This window comes from Martes martes (genome assembly GCF_963455335.1).
Source record: "Martes martes genome assembly, chromosome: 15".
In the NCBI taxonomy this organism is placed as follows: Eukaryota; Metazoa; Chordata; class Mammalia; order Carnivora; family Mustelidae; genus Martes; species Martes martes.
In genome coordinates this window covers 38,803,355-38,819,801 of record NC_137903.1, presented here as the reverse complement: position 1 = coordinate 38,819,801, position 16,447 = coordinate 38,803,355, and the positions used below count along the sequence as shown (strand labels likewise).

The following is a 16,447-nucleotide window of genomic DNA, read 5'->3' as shown; positions in this document are numbered from 1 at the left end:
AAAGTTTTTGTAAAGAAAATGTTAACTTTCCAAATCTGGAGAGAGACTTGTATAACCAAGTTCATGAAACTCACAAGCCACTAGACAAAATCAAAGAGATCCTCTCCAGAACACAGAATAACACTGTCAAAAAATCAAAGACAAGGACAAAATCTTTCATCCAGGAGAGGAGGGAAAAAAATATTTGTAACTTACAAGGGAATTCCCATAAGGCCATCAGCAGATTTCTGAGTAGAAACTTTATAGCCCAGGAGAGAGTGGGAAGATATACTCAAAGAGCTGGGGAAAATACTGCCAATGAAGCATAACTTATGCAGTAAAACTGTCCTTAACAAATGAAGGAGCACTAAAGACCTTCCCAGACAAACAAGAGCTGAAGGAATTCCTTACCACTAGACTTGCCCTACAAGAAATGATGGAAAGTATTGTTCAAGCTGAAATGAAAAGGTGCTAGATTGTAAAAAGAGAGTGATAAAGGAAAGAACACATTCAGAGTTTGAATACTCTAAAAATGTAATACAGTGGGGTATTAAACACTGACTGCCATGTAAAAGTTAAAGAACAAGAGTATTAAAAAGAACTATAGCTCCACTAACATTAATGTTAATGGACATACAAATTATGGGTAAATTATGTCAACAAAAACATAGAAGGAGGGAGAATAAAATGGTAGAGTTTTGTTGTGATCAAAGTTATCAATATAAAATAGATTGGTATCTAGAAGATGTTTTATGTAACCCTCATAATAACTACACAGCAAAAAGCTATAGGAGATTCACAAAATATAAAGAGAATCAAAATACAGCACTATGGAAAATCATCAATTCACAATGGAAAGCATCAAGAGAAGAAGAAAGGAACAGGGAACTACAAAACAGCCAGAAAACATAAGAAGGTGTTAGTAAGTCCTTACTTATCAATTATCATTCTAAAAAAATTGGATTGAATTCTCCAATCAAAAGATACAACTATGAACAGTTATATGCCAACAAATTGGTTAACCTAGAAGAAACAGATAAATTACTAGAAACATAGAACCTACCAAGTCTGAATCAGGAAGCACAAATAACAATTAAGGACACTAAATCAGTAACCAAAAACTTCCCAACAAAGAATAATCCAAGACTATTTGGTTTCCTTGGCAAATTCTACCAAACATTTAATGAAGAATTAATGTCATTCTTGTTTAAATTCTTCCAAAATCCCTGAAGAGGGCACACACTCCCAAACTCATTTTAGAGCATTAAACTGATACCAAAGCTAGATAAGAACACCACAAGAAAACTACCGACCAATATCCCTGATGACTATGGATGCAAAAATTCTCCACAAAATACTAGCAAACCCAATTCAACAGCACATTAAAAGGATTACATCCTATAATCAGGCAGGATATATCTCTTGGATGCAAGGATGGTTCAATACACACAAATCGGTAAATAAGACATATCCCATTAACAGAAGGATAAAAATCACATGATCATCTCAATAGATGCAGAAAAAGCATTTGACACAATACAACATTCTTTGATGATAAAAATGTTCAACAAATTGGGTAGAGAAGGAACATACCTCAACATATTAAGGACCATACATGACAAGTTCACAGCTAACATCATCATACCCAATGGTGAAAAGTTGAAAGTTTTTCCTCTAAGATCAGAAACAAGACAAGGGTGCCCAGTCTCTCCACTTCTATTAAACAGTACTGGAAGACCAGCAAGAGTAATCAGGCAAAAAAAAAAAAAAAAAATTGTACCTGAATCAGAAAAATAGAAGTAAAATTTTCTCTGTTTTCAGATGATACAATCTTATATGTAGAAAATCTTAAAAGATTCACCAAAAATATACTAAAACTAATAATCAAGATACAGAAATTATTGCATTTCTATAGCAACAAAATAACCTGAAAAAGAAATAAAGAAAACAATCTCATTCTTAATAAAACAAATAAAAACAAAAAATAAAATACATAGGAATAGTAACCAAGAAGGTTAAAAGATCCACACACTGAAAACTGCAATTTTTAAAAATAAAAGTACAGTTGACATACAATGTTGTAGTTGTCTCTGGTACACCACCTAAAGATTTGACAATTCTATACAGTATTACAGTCACCACAATAAATGTTCTAACATCTCTCACCATATAATATTATTACAACATATATTCCCTATACTATACTCTTCATCTCCATATTTTATTTATAACTGGACATTTGTACCTTTTAATCCCCTTCACCTATTTTGCCCATTCCCAAAGCCCCTTCCCTCTGGAAACCACTAATTTGTTTTATAGATTTACGAATCTGTTTGTTTATTCATTTTTTTAGACTGTACATATAAATGAAACCATATAGTATCTGTCTGTCTGACTTATTTCACTTAGCATAGTACCCTCTGGGTCTTATTCATGTTGTTGTAAATGGTAAAATGCCATTCTTTTCCATGGCCAAGTAATATTTCATTGTGTGTATGTACCACACCTTTATTCATTCGTCTATCAGCCGACATTTAGGTTGCTTCCATATCTTCACTATTGTAAGTAATACCACAGTAAACATAGGTGTGCATGCATCTTTTCAAATTAGTGTTTTCATTTTCTTTGGGTAGATAACCCAGTAGTGGAATTACTGAATCATATGGTATTTTTATTCTTAATTAAACAGTAGAGAGGTTTTTTTTTTTTTAAAGATTTTATTTATTTATTTGACAGACAGAGATCACAAGTAGGCAGAGAGGCAGGCAGAGAGAGAGGAGGAAGCAGGATCCCTGCTATGCAGCAGAGAGCCCGATGTGGGGCTCGATCCCAGGACCCTGGGATCATGACCCGAGCCGAAGGCAGAGGCTTTAGCCCACTGAGCCACCCAGGCGCCCCAACAGTAGAGAGGTTTTAATTAAACCTTAATTAAACAGTAGGGAGGTTTCCCTACTGTTTTCCATAGTGATTGCACCACCATATATATTCCCACCAAGAGTGCACAGAGGTTCCCTTTTTCTCCGTATCCTTGCAAACACTGTTATTTTTGTCTTTTTTTTTTTTAAAGAATTTTTATTTATTTATTTGACAGACAGAGATCACAAGTAGGCAGAGAGGCAGGCAGAGAGAGGGGGAAGCAGGCTCCCCGCTGAGCAGAGAGCCCGATGTGGGGCTCGATCCCAGGACCCTGGGATCATGACCTGAGCTGAAGGCAGAGGCTTTAACCCACTGAGCCACCCAGGCACCCCTATTTTTGTCTTTTTGATATTAGCCAATCTGACAGGTATGAGATGATACCTCACTGTGGCCTTGATTTGCCTTTCTCTGAGGATGAGTGATTTGAGCATTCATATGTCTATTGGCCATCTCTATGTCTTCTTTGGGGAAATGCTTATTAGGTCCTCTGCCCATTTTTTAATTGGATTTTTAGGGGGTTTTGGTGCTGGGTTGTACAAGTTCTTTATATATTTTGGATATTAACCCCTTTTCAGATACATTGTTTGCAAACATCTTCTCCAGTTCAATAGGTTGCTTTTTCATTTTGTTGATGGTTTTCTTTGCTTTAAATGTTCTCACTGCAAAAAAGTAATAGCAATTACGTAACATGATGGAAGTGTCCATCATTTCCAAAATTTTGTGAATGGTGAAATTTGATAGGAGAAATGCTTAATAATTCAAATTCTTCTTAAAGTATACAGCCATTGAAACTTAAAGCATGATTCATTATTTGTTAAAATCTGCATCTTAGGGGCGCCTGGGTGGCTCAGTGGGTTAAAGCCTCTGCCTTTGGCTCAGGTCATGGTCTCAGGGTCCTGGGATTGAGCCCCACATCGGGCCCTGCTCAGCAGAGAGCCTGCTTCCCCTCTCTCTCTCTGCTTGCCTCTCTGCCTGCTTGTGATCTCTCTCTCTCTCTCCGTGTCAAATAAATAAAATCTTTTTTAAAAAAATCTGCATTTGAAATTGTGACTTTATTTCTAACAGATAGCTCTGAAGTTCTCTGAAATTGATGCTTCTGCCAAGCTCAGGGAAATTCATAGTAAGAAATAAATATAGTCTTAGAGTGTGGTCAATTCACATATCAAGTTTGAGTCTGAACACTTAAATAAATGGTCAGTTTTCTCCTGGAGGAATTCCTGGAGTAAGTGGTTCCAGGACCAGCAGCATCAAGCTACCCCTAGGAACTTGTCAGAAATGTAAACTCCCCCCTGGCTACAGTGGCTGAAACCGAGACCTCTTGTTTTACCAAACCTCCTAGGAGATTCTCTTGCCCACAAATCTTGATAATCATGGTCCTCAGCATTTCAACATGAAAATGCCCTAACAAAATAGGAGAGGTAATGTCAGTGCTTTCTAATTACACTTGGTCCAGAAATGGGGAATGCTGCGTAGCTGCATGGGATGGGACCGAGCAGCTCAGCCATGCTTTGGCTTGATTAAAGAGCCATGTCAACAGACAGAGAGCCGAACCATGAGAGACTCTGGACTCTAGGAAACAAATTGAGGGTTGTGGAAAGGGAGCAGGGTTGGGGGATGGGGTAACTGGGTGATGGGCATCAAGGAGGGCATGTGATGTGATGAGCACTGGGTGTTATACACAACTAATGAATCACTGACCACTACACCAAAGGCTAACGATGTACTATATGTTGGATAACTGAATTTAAATTAAATAAAATAAAAAGCCAGGTCAAAATAGGGCATGAGTCCCTGTTGGAGACAAAGCACCTAAAGAAGGAAAAAACGATGCAATGCTTTATTGATACTTCCATTCCCCATATCCTCTTTTTTGTTTGGACCCATTCTCAGTTTTATGATCTTGTCATTTTTATTAAATCTGCATACTTCCATGGGGTGAATAACCAACCAACAGGGTTGGTTGGCAGTGGGTTTAATGGGTTCTTATCTGACATTTATTTAAACAGAAATCTCTGAACAAATATTTCTGACCAGATCCTGGTGTTTCTGAATGGGAGACACTAGAGTGACTACGAGGAATATGTGCCCCAAGACATACGCTGTTAATCCCTGTTTGATTTATCCGATCCTTGGCCAAACTGTCCCAGAGTCTTCCCATATGACGGGACTCAGTGGGGTTAGGGTGACTGCAGAATACAATGAGGAAAGAGATCCTTCTTTCATTGATGTGAAAGAGCCGCACTTCATTTTCTTGTCAAGAAGCAAAGCCTTGAACTCAGGGCTACCCAGGATCTATCGAAAGTTCAATTCCAAGAAGCGGCTTGACAGAGATGCTGAGCGTGGGTCCCGGCACAGGGTCTGGGGGGGGCCCTCTCACTGCTCCAGGTGCTGCCCCCATAATGGCTCACTGCAAAATGGACACTGAAGGCTATTTCTGCTTCTGGCTTTTTTTTCATAAAAGTGAAAATTCTCTCTAAATTACTTTCAGTTAGCTAGCCAAAACAGGTACAGACACAGATCTTTTGTAAAAGCACCGTGGTGGAGCAGGAACCTCGAGAGAGCAGGGGCCACACCTGTACACGTCAGTACTCGCATTCTGCGCAGCCCCTGCAGAACGCCCTGCACTCAGGAACCGTGTGGCACCAGCCCGCAGCTAACCAATCCGCCTGCCCCCTGCCGACGCTGTTCCCAGAGAGGCAATCTGGAGCAATGGCTTTAACCAGTATATTCAAAATGGATAGAAAGAGAGGATATAAAGAATTACCTTTAAAACTGTACTTCTGATTTCACAAAGAGCTTTATGCCTGATATCCTCGAGCTGCTTCAATGCCAGGGTAGCTTGCTGTAACTGCTCTTTACAAAATGCATCTAGAGAGTATGTTCGAGACCTATCCAGCTAATGACATGACAGAAAATGCTCAGTGTTGGAAAATCAAAGAAAAAAGTCATATTCTATATTTCCTTTTGTATACGTTATGCTTTATATACATGCTTCTTACATTCTTTAAATACAAACACCAGTAGCTGAAACAAACTAAATCTTGATAAAAGACAGAAAAATACACTATTGTTTTAATCGTAACTAAGATTAAGCCTCAGCAGAAAAATTCAAGACTCAATATATTTTTAAATTATCTATGAACCCAGGGGAACCACCAAATCCAGGAATTGCTTTTGAAATCCCAATAAGCACTAAATGGGGGATAAAGAGGCGAGAATTACATAATTCAAGTGACATGCAACGTTCTTCTGAGCTCATTTGAACGTGCCCTGGAGAAATTCCACCACCTCTGCTACCGAGCCTTGCCACACACGAACAACGCATATCCCAGCATCCTTCCTTTCAGAATTTTCTCATTTTTTCCACATTCTGTTAATTCTCTTGCCAAAACGCATTTTCATCAATAAATAAAACATCTTTATCCCTAGTTATACTGTAATATTTTATAAATGTACACTCCCCTCAAAAAAAGATTGCAAAGTGTTGTTCTTGCCTTAAAATTCTGAATTAGCTCTTTGTGTTCTCCTTCTCGTGGTCTCGTATCTGGCCACCAGGCCATGATTTTTCCAGCACATGTCTCAAATCTCCCTTCCTTTCTGATCTCACTGCTAACCTCCTACCCGAAGCTGTTCTTGCTCACACCTGCATTATTCCAGCATTCTACTAGCAATCTCTTTAACTCTGTATCTCCTTGCTTTCAGTTTTTCCCATTAACCACCATCATGTTGATTTTCCTACAATAATATGTTCAGAAACTTTCAATAATTGTTCTTTAAGAATATGGGGTGCTGGGTGGCTCAGTTGGTTAAGCATCTACCTTTGGCTCAGGTCCTGGGATCAAGTTCTGCATTGGGCTCCCTGCTCAGTGGGGAGTCTGCTTCTCCCTCTCCTGCTCGCCCTGCTAGTGCTCTCTCTCACTCTCTCTCTCTGTCAAATAAATAATTTTTTTTAAAGAGTAGTTCTCAGCTTCCTGGGTGGTTCTGTGGATCGATCACCTGACTCCTGATCTCAGGTCAGGTCTTGATCTCAAGGTTATAAATTCAAGCCTCACACTGGGCTCCACAATGGGTGAGGAGCCTACTTAAAAAAAAAAAAAAAAAAAAAAGAATAGTTCTCAATGTTACTCTCATAGGAAATCACCAAGAGGACTTGCAAAAGGTGTAGATTACTAGCACCACTCACTGCACTCTCCACCAAAAGGGGTAGGACACAAATTTACATTTTTATTAACCATTTAAAATAATGCTACCCCCAACACAATTCTTCCTGAACCCCAAGTCCCAAATCTTCAGCTTGTTCTGTGGCTTTGGGTAAACCGCTGTCTCTCTAGGACTTGGTTTCTCAGTTGAAAGGGAAGATCTGGATACAATGACGCACGCGTGTCCTCTCCCATCCAGTCTGAGTCATTCCAGCCCCTGCAGCACAGCACAGGTTATGCAGCAGAGCACAGGCACCCGCAAGTGCTCCACGCTGACTTCTGAATGGTCCCTCATCTGCACTCCTGCCCTTGCTTCGTCCTCCCTGCCTCCTCATCAGTCCTCACTGGTACCTGCATCCCCAGCAGTTCTAAGGTAAGGTGGCCACCTTCTGATTCCAGACCTCCATATCTCGGTTCTCCTTGCTATGAATCTGTTCTCCTTCCATTTGGCCCTGGTTTCTCCAGGCTCAGAAATTCCTATTTTTGCTAACTTTCTTCACAACCCCTGCTAGGAGTGCCCCAGCCCTAATGCCAAGGTTCGGCTCCTACCTCTCCTTTATTCTGTTATTCTTGGCCCAACTTTCAGGACCAGCCTAACTTTCATGTCAAACATACACTGAATCCTTCACTCCCATTCTGCTCCATGGCTCCCCTGCTGCCGGGCCATTCCAGTCCAGCGTGGCCTGCTCATCATGTGCTTCCCCCATGAAACATGCCCCGGCCTGGCTTCCTCTGAATAGCTGGGGCACGAGTATTTTACAAGTATTGTTTGCCAGGAAACCTTCCAACCTTCCTTGCCTTATATTTTGCTAACTGGCTAGTTAGAATGACTAGCAAAACTGAGGGACTACCTCTGGAATTAGCAATCATTTTTATACGTAAAGAACTACCTCTTACAATAAACCGTAAGCAAATTACAAAGAGCAATGCCTCATTTTTAGTTTGTTTCCACCTCCTTTGCATATAATAATTAACAAATATTTACAAATTGTCTGGAAGCTTTGTTCCTTTCCTCCTGACATTCTGGGGGAAGCTGATAGGGCCTAAGGTCACTCCGTTAGTATTACCGTCCAGCAGGTGTGGGCATTCACAGATATCCTGAAGTCTCCTCTACCTTACTGCCCATCATTAGCCGATACTTTCTGCCACTGAGTCACTCATAAAACAATCTAATATAGCTACCCAACCAATCTCCTTCTAGAATAAAACCATATCAAAAATACTCCCTATGAAATGTGTCCTTAACTTGAATGGTAATCCTTTTGAAAGAGTCATCTCAACATAGCTATAAAAAATATACTTCAACTGTAGTGATTAATTCATCTTTCTTCCTTAACTCTTTTATTCACTCACTTAAAGACTATCAAGCATCTGTCATGTATCAGCCACTGTATATAATCAATTCTAAAAGTAAGCTACTGACTTGGAAGTATTAAAAATTATTACACATGTATAGTCAACACAATTTTTGAGTTGATGATCAAATTTATAACTTGTCTAAATCCTTTTACTATTTTTAAGTCTAGGTGACTGTAAACTTATTTTTCATCATCTTCCTCACTTGGGTAAATGAAGTAAAAGCTGTTCAATTGTATATGAAACACTTGAAAACATATACTTCTATGTACTTTGACTTCTTTAAAAGAATTATTCTATATAAACTGAATGAAATCATCCACTAGGAAGGTCACCCTTTCTTAGAATTGTGGAACACAAGAATTCATAAATTTAATCAAAACCTCTGTGCTGTAACTCACGACAATTTCTTGACATGCTATATTGAGAGAATAGCTGGTAACTATCAATTGTGGTAGAAATAATCATTTATAAATTATTTTTTTTAATATTTTATTTATTTATTTGACAGACAGAGATCACAAGCAGGCAGAGAGGCAGGAAGAGAGAGAGGAGGAAGCAGGCTCCCTGCTGAGCAGAGAGCCCGATGTGGGGCTCGATCCCAGGACCCTGAGATCATGACCTGAGCCAAAGGCAGAGGCTTTAACCCACTGAGCCACCCAGGCGCCCAATCATTTATAAATTATATTTCACATTTAGAGTTTTGAAAATAGAGAAAGGGCCTCATAACAGACTTAGGTTGAGTTTAGGGAAGAAATTATGTACAAGGAATGTTAATTATTAAAAATGACTACCTGAGGGAATAATGTTCTTTGTGAGTATTTTAGAACATTAGTCATGTATCGTGATCATTTCCTGATGGATTGAGCAATATGGATTCCTTCAACTCAAAACTCTACTGTCCCCTGGTTTCCACAAACAAACACTAGCATATAGCAGTGCACTTCTACCCACCTTGATGAGACATATGGCAGATGGATGGTCTTCGTGGGCATTACCTTTTTTTATATCAACTGCATCTTCACAAAGTCCCTTTATATAAAGCAAACAGCCTTGAAATAACTCATCAGCCCAAAAAAGATGGCGTGTCAAAAACGACCTGAAAGTTAAAGAATTTCCAGGCTTATCTCCCGTTCAAAATGAGTACAATGAATTTAGAGGTAGCCAGTATAATCTGTTTCGTACCTCGCACATATTCTATCTCCTACAGTTTAAGTGACATTAATAAACATCAGTAAGCATGACGAGATTTGTTTGGCTGATAACGTTGAGAGCAAGGCTATGATACTGGGTGTGGTGAGTATGAACAAAATAGGAGGGGAAACAAGTGATGACGTTATGATTTTATGCCACTGAGTTCTAATAATTTTGAAATAGTAGGCAGTGACAGTTTTCTTAAATTTCTCCAACTACCCGAATCTTAAGATAGGAAAGATGGGCCCTTCTCTTTCCTCAGCCCCTTCCTACTGTCTGGTCATGGTCACAAAGGTGAAAAAGACCATTTCCAACATCCCAAGACAGACGTGGGGAGAGAAGAACAGAATGGAAGAGATAAGGCTCCAAAAAAACTGGATCAAGAAAAGCAAACGTCCCTGTGCAACAGTGTCTAAAGAACAGGGGTTCTTCTGCCCTTCACTGATCACTTGGGGGGGGGGTAGCTGATTTTTATGACTAATTTTTGTATTTTATACAAAAGATAGAATTATCAGAAATTAGCCTCTTCCTGTCTTTCCATTTTACTGGCAAAAGCTTTATATACCATGAGGCTAGTGAAGCTGAAGCTCCATGGGCCCTTTAGTCTCCCTGCCTCTCCCAAAGCCTTGTACTGTTTGTCTCCAAGAAGGCCTCCTCACTACACACACCTCACAGAACCTGGAGCTCCTCACAGAGGTGGAACTGGTTCAGGACGTTCCCGAGTACTAGTTTGGGCAGGAAAAAAAGATCACACTAAGACAAATGGCACACCAGAAAGTGAAACACCACAAAAATCATACCCAATCTTGGTATTTACTAACAAGAGAATGATGATCACAAGTCACAGAGTCATGAATCCGCAGTACTGAACATTGTTTTAAGACTTTCTTTTCTTCATTTAAAAAATACAACAGATTTTATTTACATATTTTAACACAGATATGAAGAAACTAGGGAGAGTGTATTATAAAAATAACAGTGAGGAAAGCACAAAGAAATTTAGAATTGTAATGGTGAGATCTGACAAGAGAAAAATAATGCATCATCTGATGACTATTCAAGCGTAGGTTCTATGAGGAACTAACCAACAAATTCCATTCTATTATAACAGCAAACTAAATACACTCTCCAAAGCTTCTCATAAGACATAACTGCTTGGTAATAGAAAATATACCACAGAACTCTATTAAAACTCAGGTCCTAGCTTCTAGAAAAATGGAGTATACGTACTTTTCACTGTTCTTCCCTCTGAGTACAACTAAAAACTGTGAACGTCATATATGAAGTGAACATAAGAAGACACTAAAAGGCAGAGAGGTTGGACTGGCTAGGAAAGACATAGCGCTAAGGTCCTTGGGTAGTTTCTTTGCCTTCCTTCATCCCAGGCTTGGAGTCGAAGAAACCAGCAAGCTGGAACCACCAAGCTGGAACCACCAACAGACGTCTGCTGTCCAGCTAAAGGATCAGGAAAGGGGCAGCCAAGCATGACAGCAAATTTTCAACAATAACCATTCTACTCTAGCAAGATACCACAGGAAAAAAAAGGCCATGTGGAGAGCGTGAAGTTCTACCCTTGGCAAATGGTAACCAGGCTTCCCTAGCATTCCTCTGGGGGTTTCCAGGAAAAGCTAATTAGGGTATCAAGAATTTCAACTTCCCTGGGAGCAAGCAAAGAAAGAGAAAGTCAAACAAAGAAACAGAAGACATAAAAAAGCACTAAATAGAAATTTTAGAATTGAAAAATATGATGACTGAAATTTACAAAATCAATACACTGGCTCAACAGCCACCTGGAATGGACAGAGAAACAAATCAATGAACTGAGAGAACAGCAGAAATTGTTCAACCTGCACAGTAGGGAAGCAAATAGACGGGGGGCAAAAAACAGACCCTCAGGGAGCAGCAGGACTATAAACAAGATCTGGCATTTGGGTCTGAAGTCCTAGAAGGGGAGGAGAAAAAGGGCAGGGCTGAAAAAATACTTGAAGAAATATGGATGAAAATTTACCAAATTTATCAAAGGATGCACAAACACAGAGGTGTGAGAAGCCAGGGTGACTTAAAACAGAATAAAGACAAAGAAATCCTACAAAGATGCATCATAGTCAGAATTCTGAAAACCAAAGGCAAAAGAAAGAACGTGAAAGCAGCAAGAGAAGAAACATCTATAGAAGAAAAGCAATCTGAATGACCATGGAAGCCACAAGAAAGGGGTGTGCTTCTTTCCGGTGCTGAGAGGAAAGAACAGTCAACTCAGTCCAGACTCAGAGTCCGCTATTCAGCAATAACACTCTTCACTGAGGGAGAGATCAAGACATTCTCAGGTGAAGGAGAAGCAAGACAATTTGCTGCCAGCAGACCTGCCCTACAAGAATGGCTACAGGAAGCTTTCTAAACAGAAATTAAACAACAAAACAATAGAAGGAACCCCAAAACACTGAGAAGGAATGAAGAACATGATAAACAAACCAAACTGGATAAATTTTTAAAAGGTAGGGGCGCCTGGGTGGCTCAGTCGGTTAAGCGTCCAACTCTTGATTTCAGCTCAGGTCATGATCTCAGGGTTGTGAGATCGAGTCCCCCAACAGGCTCTGCACTCAACAGTCTTCTTCCCCTCCTGCTGCCCCTACCCCACTTGTGTTCTCTCTCTCTAAAATAAATAAATCTTAAAATAAAACAAATACAAAAATATATAGACTATCCTTGAGTTTTACAACTTATATTTGATGATGGAAGCAAAAACGCTAACTCTTCTGATATAGTGCCAAATGCATAAAGAGGAAATATTTAAGACAATTATACTATAAACAGGGGAGGGTAAAGGGACATAAAGCTAAGGTTTCTACAGTTCACGCAAACTAATAAAATGGTAACACTAGTAAATTGTGTTATGTTTATACAAGGCAACCACTAAAAAGCCACACAAAAAGATACATTGAAAAATACTATAGAAAAAATCCAAAAAGAATTCTAAGAAATATTCAAATAATCCACAGGAAGAAGAAACAGAAAGCACAGAGAAGAAATTGAGAACAAAAAATGAATTGGCAAACTTAAGCCCTAACATAAAAATTATTCAATTGAACGTACATGGTCAAGTATATCAATTTTTTAAAAAAGCACCAACCCACAGCGAGATCCTGCCACATAGCCACGAGAATGTCTACATGAAAACCAGTGACAATTCCAAACGGTGGCACCTATGTGGAGAAGCTGAGGCCCTCAGATGTCGCTGGTGGGGATGAAAAATGGTACAATCATTTCTGAAAAAAACCTAAATATGCATTTACTGTGTGAGCCAGGATGGCACTGGCGGGCATCTCCCCCTGAAAAATGAAGACTTCCGTTCACATAAAGACCTTTCTATGAAAGCTGCGGCAGCTGTCTCTCGCAGAGACAAGACCTGGGAAACAGCAGGTGTTCTTCAACAAGGGAATGACCACCCTGCGGCACGTCCCCGTGGACTGCAAAGGAACCACGCCGGAGGCAGTGGCCCGAACGGAGCTCCCGTCCCACAGTCTGCAGACTGTACCCTTCCAAGGACACAATATTCCTGAAAAGATGCAACCACAGAAACGAAGACCAGAGCAACGCTGGCCCGGAGCTCAGGAGGGATGAGGTGGGAGGGAAGGGCAACAGGAGGGCTCCTGCCATGACAGAGGTCTGCTGTATGTGGATTCTGTCAAAACCACTGCCCTGGTTGTCATACAACTGTCCTACGGCAGGTCTGCAAGATGTCGCCACTGGGGCAACAGAAGATCTCTGTATCATCTCTGTGTTGTTTCTCACAACCCCATTCAGTCACCGTTACTGCAAAGTACAAGGTTCAGCATAGAATGTGGCTGCTGGAGCTCCTCCTGCAAACTAGGACTAACAGCCGTCTCACTGGTTTGATGCAGTCACTCTCCTCCTGGAGGCAGAAAGTTACATCAAGTGACCAGAGGAAGTTATCCTAAGTGCTTTATAGTACTGTGATTTCCTCATACCACAGACTGGCATACCAGGAAATATAGTGTTTATCATGTTTATATATGAATAGTGTTTAAAAATAAGATAGGTTAAATTTAATCATAAAGGTTTAAATTTTTTTTAAAGATTTGTCAGAGAAAGAGAGGGCACAAGCACAGGGGGCAGCAGGCCCTCTGGTGAGCAGGGAGCCTGATGCAGGGCTCGACACCAGGACCCTGGGATCATGACCTGAGCCAAAGGCAGATGCTTAACTAACTGAGCCACCTAGGTGCCCCCATAAATGGTTAAATTTAATCATCATAAAGTGACTTTCCAGTCACTGAGTGAAAAATGACTTATACCTGCTTCCATACTATGTATTTAAATAAAATTTTTAGAATTACATTGCTTATCAAAACTTACCTGCTCAGGGCACCTGGGTGGCTCAGCGGGTTGAGCCTCTGCCTTCAGCTCGGTCATGATCTCAGGATTGAGCCCTACATCGGGCTCTCTGCTCAGTGGGGAGCCTGAGCTTCCCCCCCTCTCTCTGCCTGCCTGTGATCTCTCTTTCTCTCTGTCAAATAAATAAATAAAATCTCCAAAAAAAAAAAAAAGCTTACCTGCTCTTCTCTGTCTTAATTCTTCTAACATTCAATTTCCAGGTAACAAATGATTTACTGACTCTGAAAAGAAAAAGATTTCTTACATTTCATACTCATAAGTCATGTATTTATATAAAATACATTTAATAACATCTTAAGAATGCTAGATTCCCTAGAACATGTTTCATTCACGTTTCATTCATCCTAAATCTTACCTGAAGTACATACTAGATCATATCAGTTCTCTCCCAAACTGTCAACAGAATATAGAGCAAAAGTCGCTGTAATTCTCATAGACACATAATTTAGTTACAATATCCCAATAAGTATAAACACTATAAAAATATATTCTTCTTGGAGGCGCCTGGATGACTCTGTCAGCTAAGTATCTGACTCTCGATTTCAGCTCAGGTCATGGTCTCGGGGTCGTGGAATGGAGCCCCCCAGTCAACTCTATGCTCCATGGAGAGTCAGCTCGAGATTCTTCCTCCCTCTCCTTCTGTCCTTCTATCCCTTCTCCTTGCTCATGCTAAAACAAATTGACTAAACATATTCTTCTCTCTATATATTTATTAGCTTACTATATTTAAGAGACTCATATTTCAAGAGTCAATTGAATTTCCAATGATAATGAAAAAGTACATTGATAAGGAATTGTTGCATACTAATGTGTAAAAAAATCAGCTAGTGTTTGTCATTCGATATTTGTTTTTGAAAAGATCTATTTATAATTTTAAAAACTTGAAGAAGCTATCTGAGAAGGAATTTAATTAAGTGAGATTCCTTATGCAGCAAGAAGAACTGGTAGGGTCTGGACTGCCCAAGAAGCCAACCAGCTCATCTCACTGGCTGATTGAGACTCCCAGAAGCCAGAAACAGTTCTGAAAGAATCCCCTGCTGTCACGCAAACAGGCACACCTGAGGCCTCAGAAATCAGAAATGCCTCTGATTTAGCACCTTGACCTTAAGTCAGGCTCCCAACAGGCATTCCAGCTAAATTCCTATCTCACTTTTCTCTAGTCACGGAACCTCAGGACTGCAGAAGATCCCTGGAAAGAATCCCAGACGAATCCCCCAACTGACAGTATGCGTGTCCACAACAGGCCACAGAAGCGACACCTCCAGGCAGGCCCCCAAGGTTAAGAAGCTGGTGCTGCTGCTGGAGTCACCCTGCACTGCACACACCGCACGGCCAACAGAAGCCACCAGCGCTGCAGATTTACCTTATTTTCTGCTTGGACTGTTACTTGCTACAATGTTAGTCATAAGAAACTTGACAAAAGATATTAAAAATGGGGCGCCTGGGTGGCTCAGTGGGTTAATCCTCTGCCTTTGGCTCAGGTCATGATCCCAGGGTCCTGGGATCGAGCCCCACATCTGGCTCCCTGCTCAGCAGAGAGCCTGCTTCCCCCTCTCTCTCTGCCTGCTTGTGACCTTTCTCTCTCTCTCTGTGTCAAATAAAAAAAATTTTTTTAAAGATATTAAAAATAAAATTCAAAAATCAAATGAAGGGGATGCCTGGGTGGCTCAGTTGGTTAAGTGTCTGTCTTGGGTTCAGGTCATGATCCCATGTCGGGCTCCCTGCTCAATGGGGAGCCTGCATCTCCCTCTTCCTCTGCCTCTTACCCCTGCTCATGCTGTCAAATAAATAAAATCTTTAAAAATATATAAAAAACTAAAATAAAATGAATTTATCAGTTTTAACCTGACTAAACTTTAATTTATACTTTTCTAAGAAAATTAATCATTTTGACCATGGAATGACTGATGCCAAATGTCATATAAAAAGATGACTGATCCCAGTTCCAACTGTTTTTCAAAAGTTTGATCAATTAAAATTACTCAGAGTGGAGTAGACCCCAAGGATTTATCACAGGCAAGGACAACAGTGGAAAGCCCAACACTGACAGTTTAAATAAACAGATTCAGAGAACAGTACTTTCCTACTATGGTAAGCTGCTGCCTGGCTGACAGAGATGCGGCTGTCACACACATTCTCGAAGAGGAACTGCTCGGAACTGTGTCTCCGCGACCCACCTCCACTGCCACATGCTTCGGTTCAGTCCATCATAGGACCGGCTCCCTCACCTCCCACCATTCTCCAGTGTTTCAGCCACACCACGTCTAGCCTTGAATACACACTGACCTTGGATCTGCCCCAGATCTTTTCACCTTAGCTGTACTGAGACTATTCTCAGCATTCAGGCCTCAGATTACACAGCACGTATCTGGCCATCCTTTTTTTTTTTTTTT

At 40.4% G+C, this 16,447-nt stretch overlaps 1 protein-coding gene across 1 annotated transcript in view; it reads right to left on the bottom strand.

Annotated features, from left to right (window-relative positions):
• Positions 1–16,447, bottom strand: part of DNAH14 (dynein axonemal heavy chain 14) — a gene marked incomplete at both ends in the record, with an annotated part of 406,864 nt that overhangs the window by 348,064 nt on the left and 42,353 nt on the right. Inside the window, 3 exons of the mRNA XM_080824495.1 lie at positions 5,660–5,791; positions 9,405–9,549; positions 14,213–14,275. Coding sequence (XP_080680621.1) covers positions 5,660–5,791; positions 9,405–9,549; positions 14,213–14,275 — 340 coding nt within the window. The remainder of the gene's footprint in view (positions 1–5,659; positions 5,792–9,404; positions 9,550–14,212; positions 14,276–16,447) is intronic.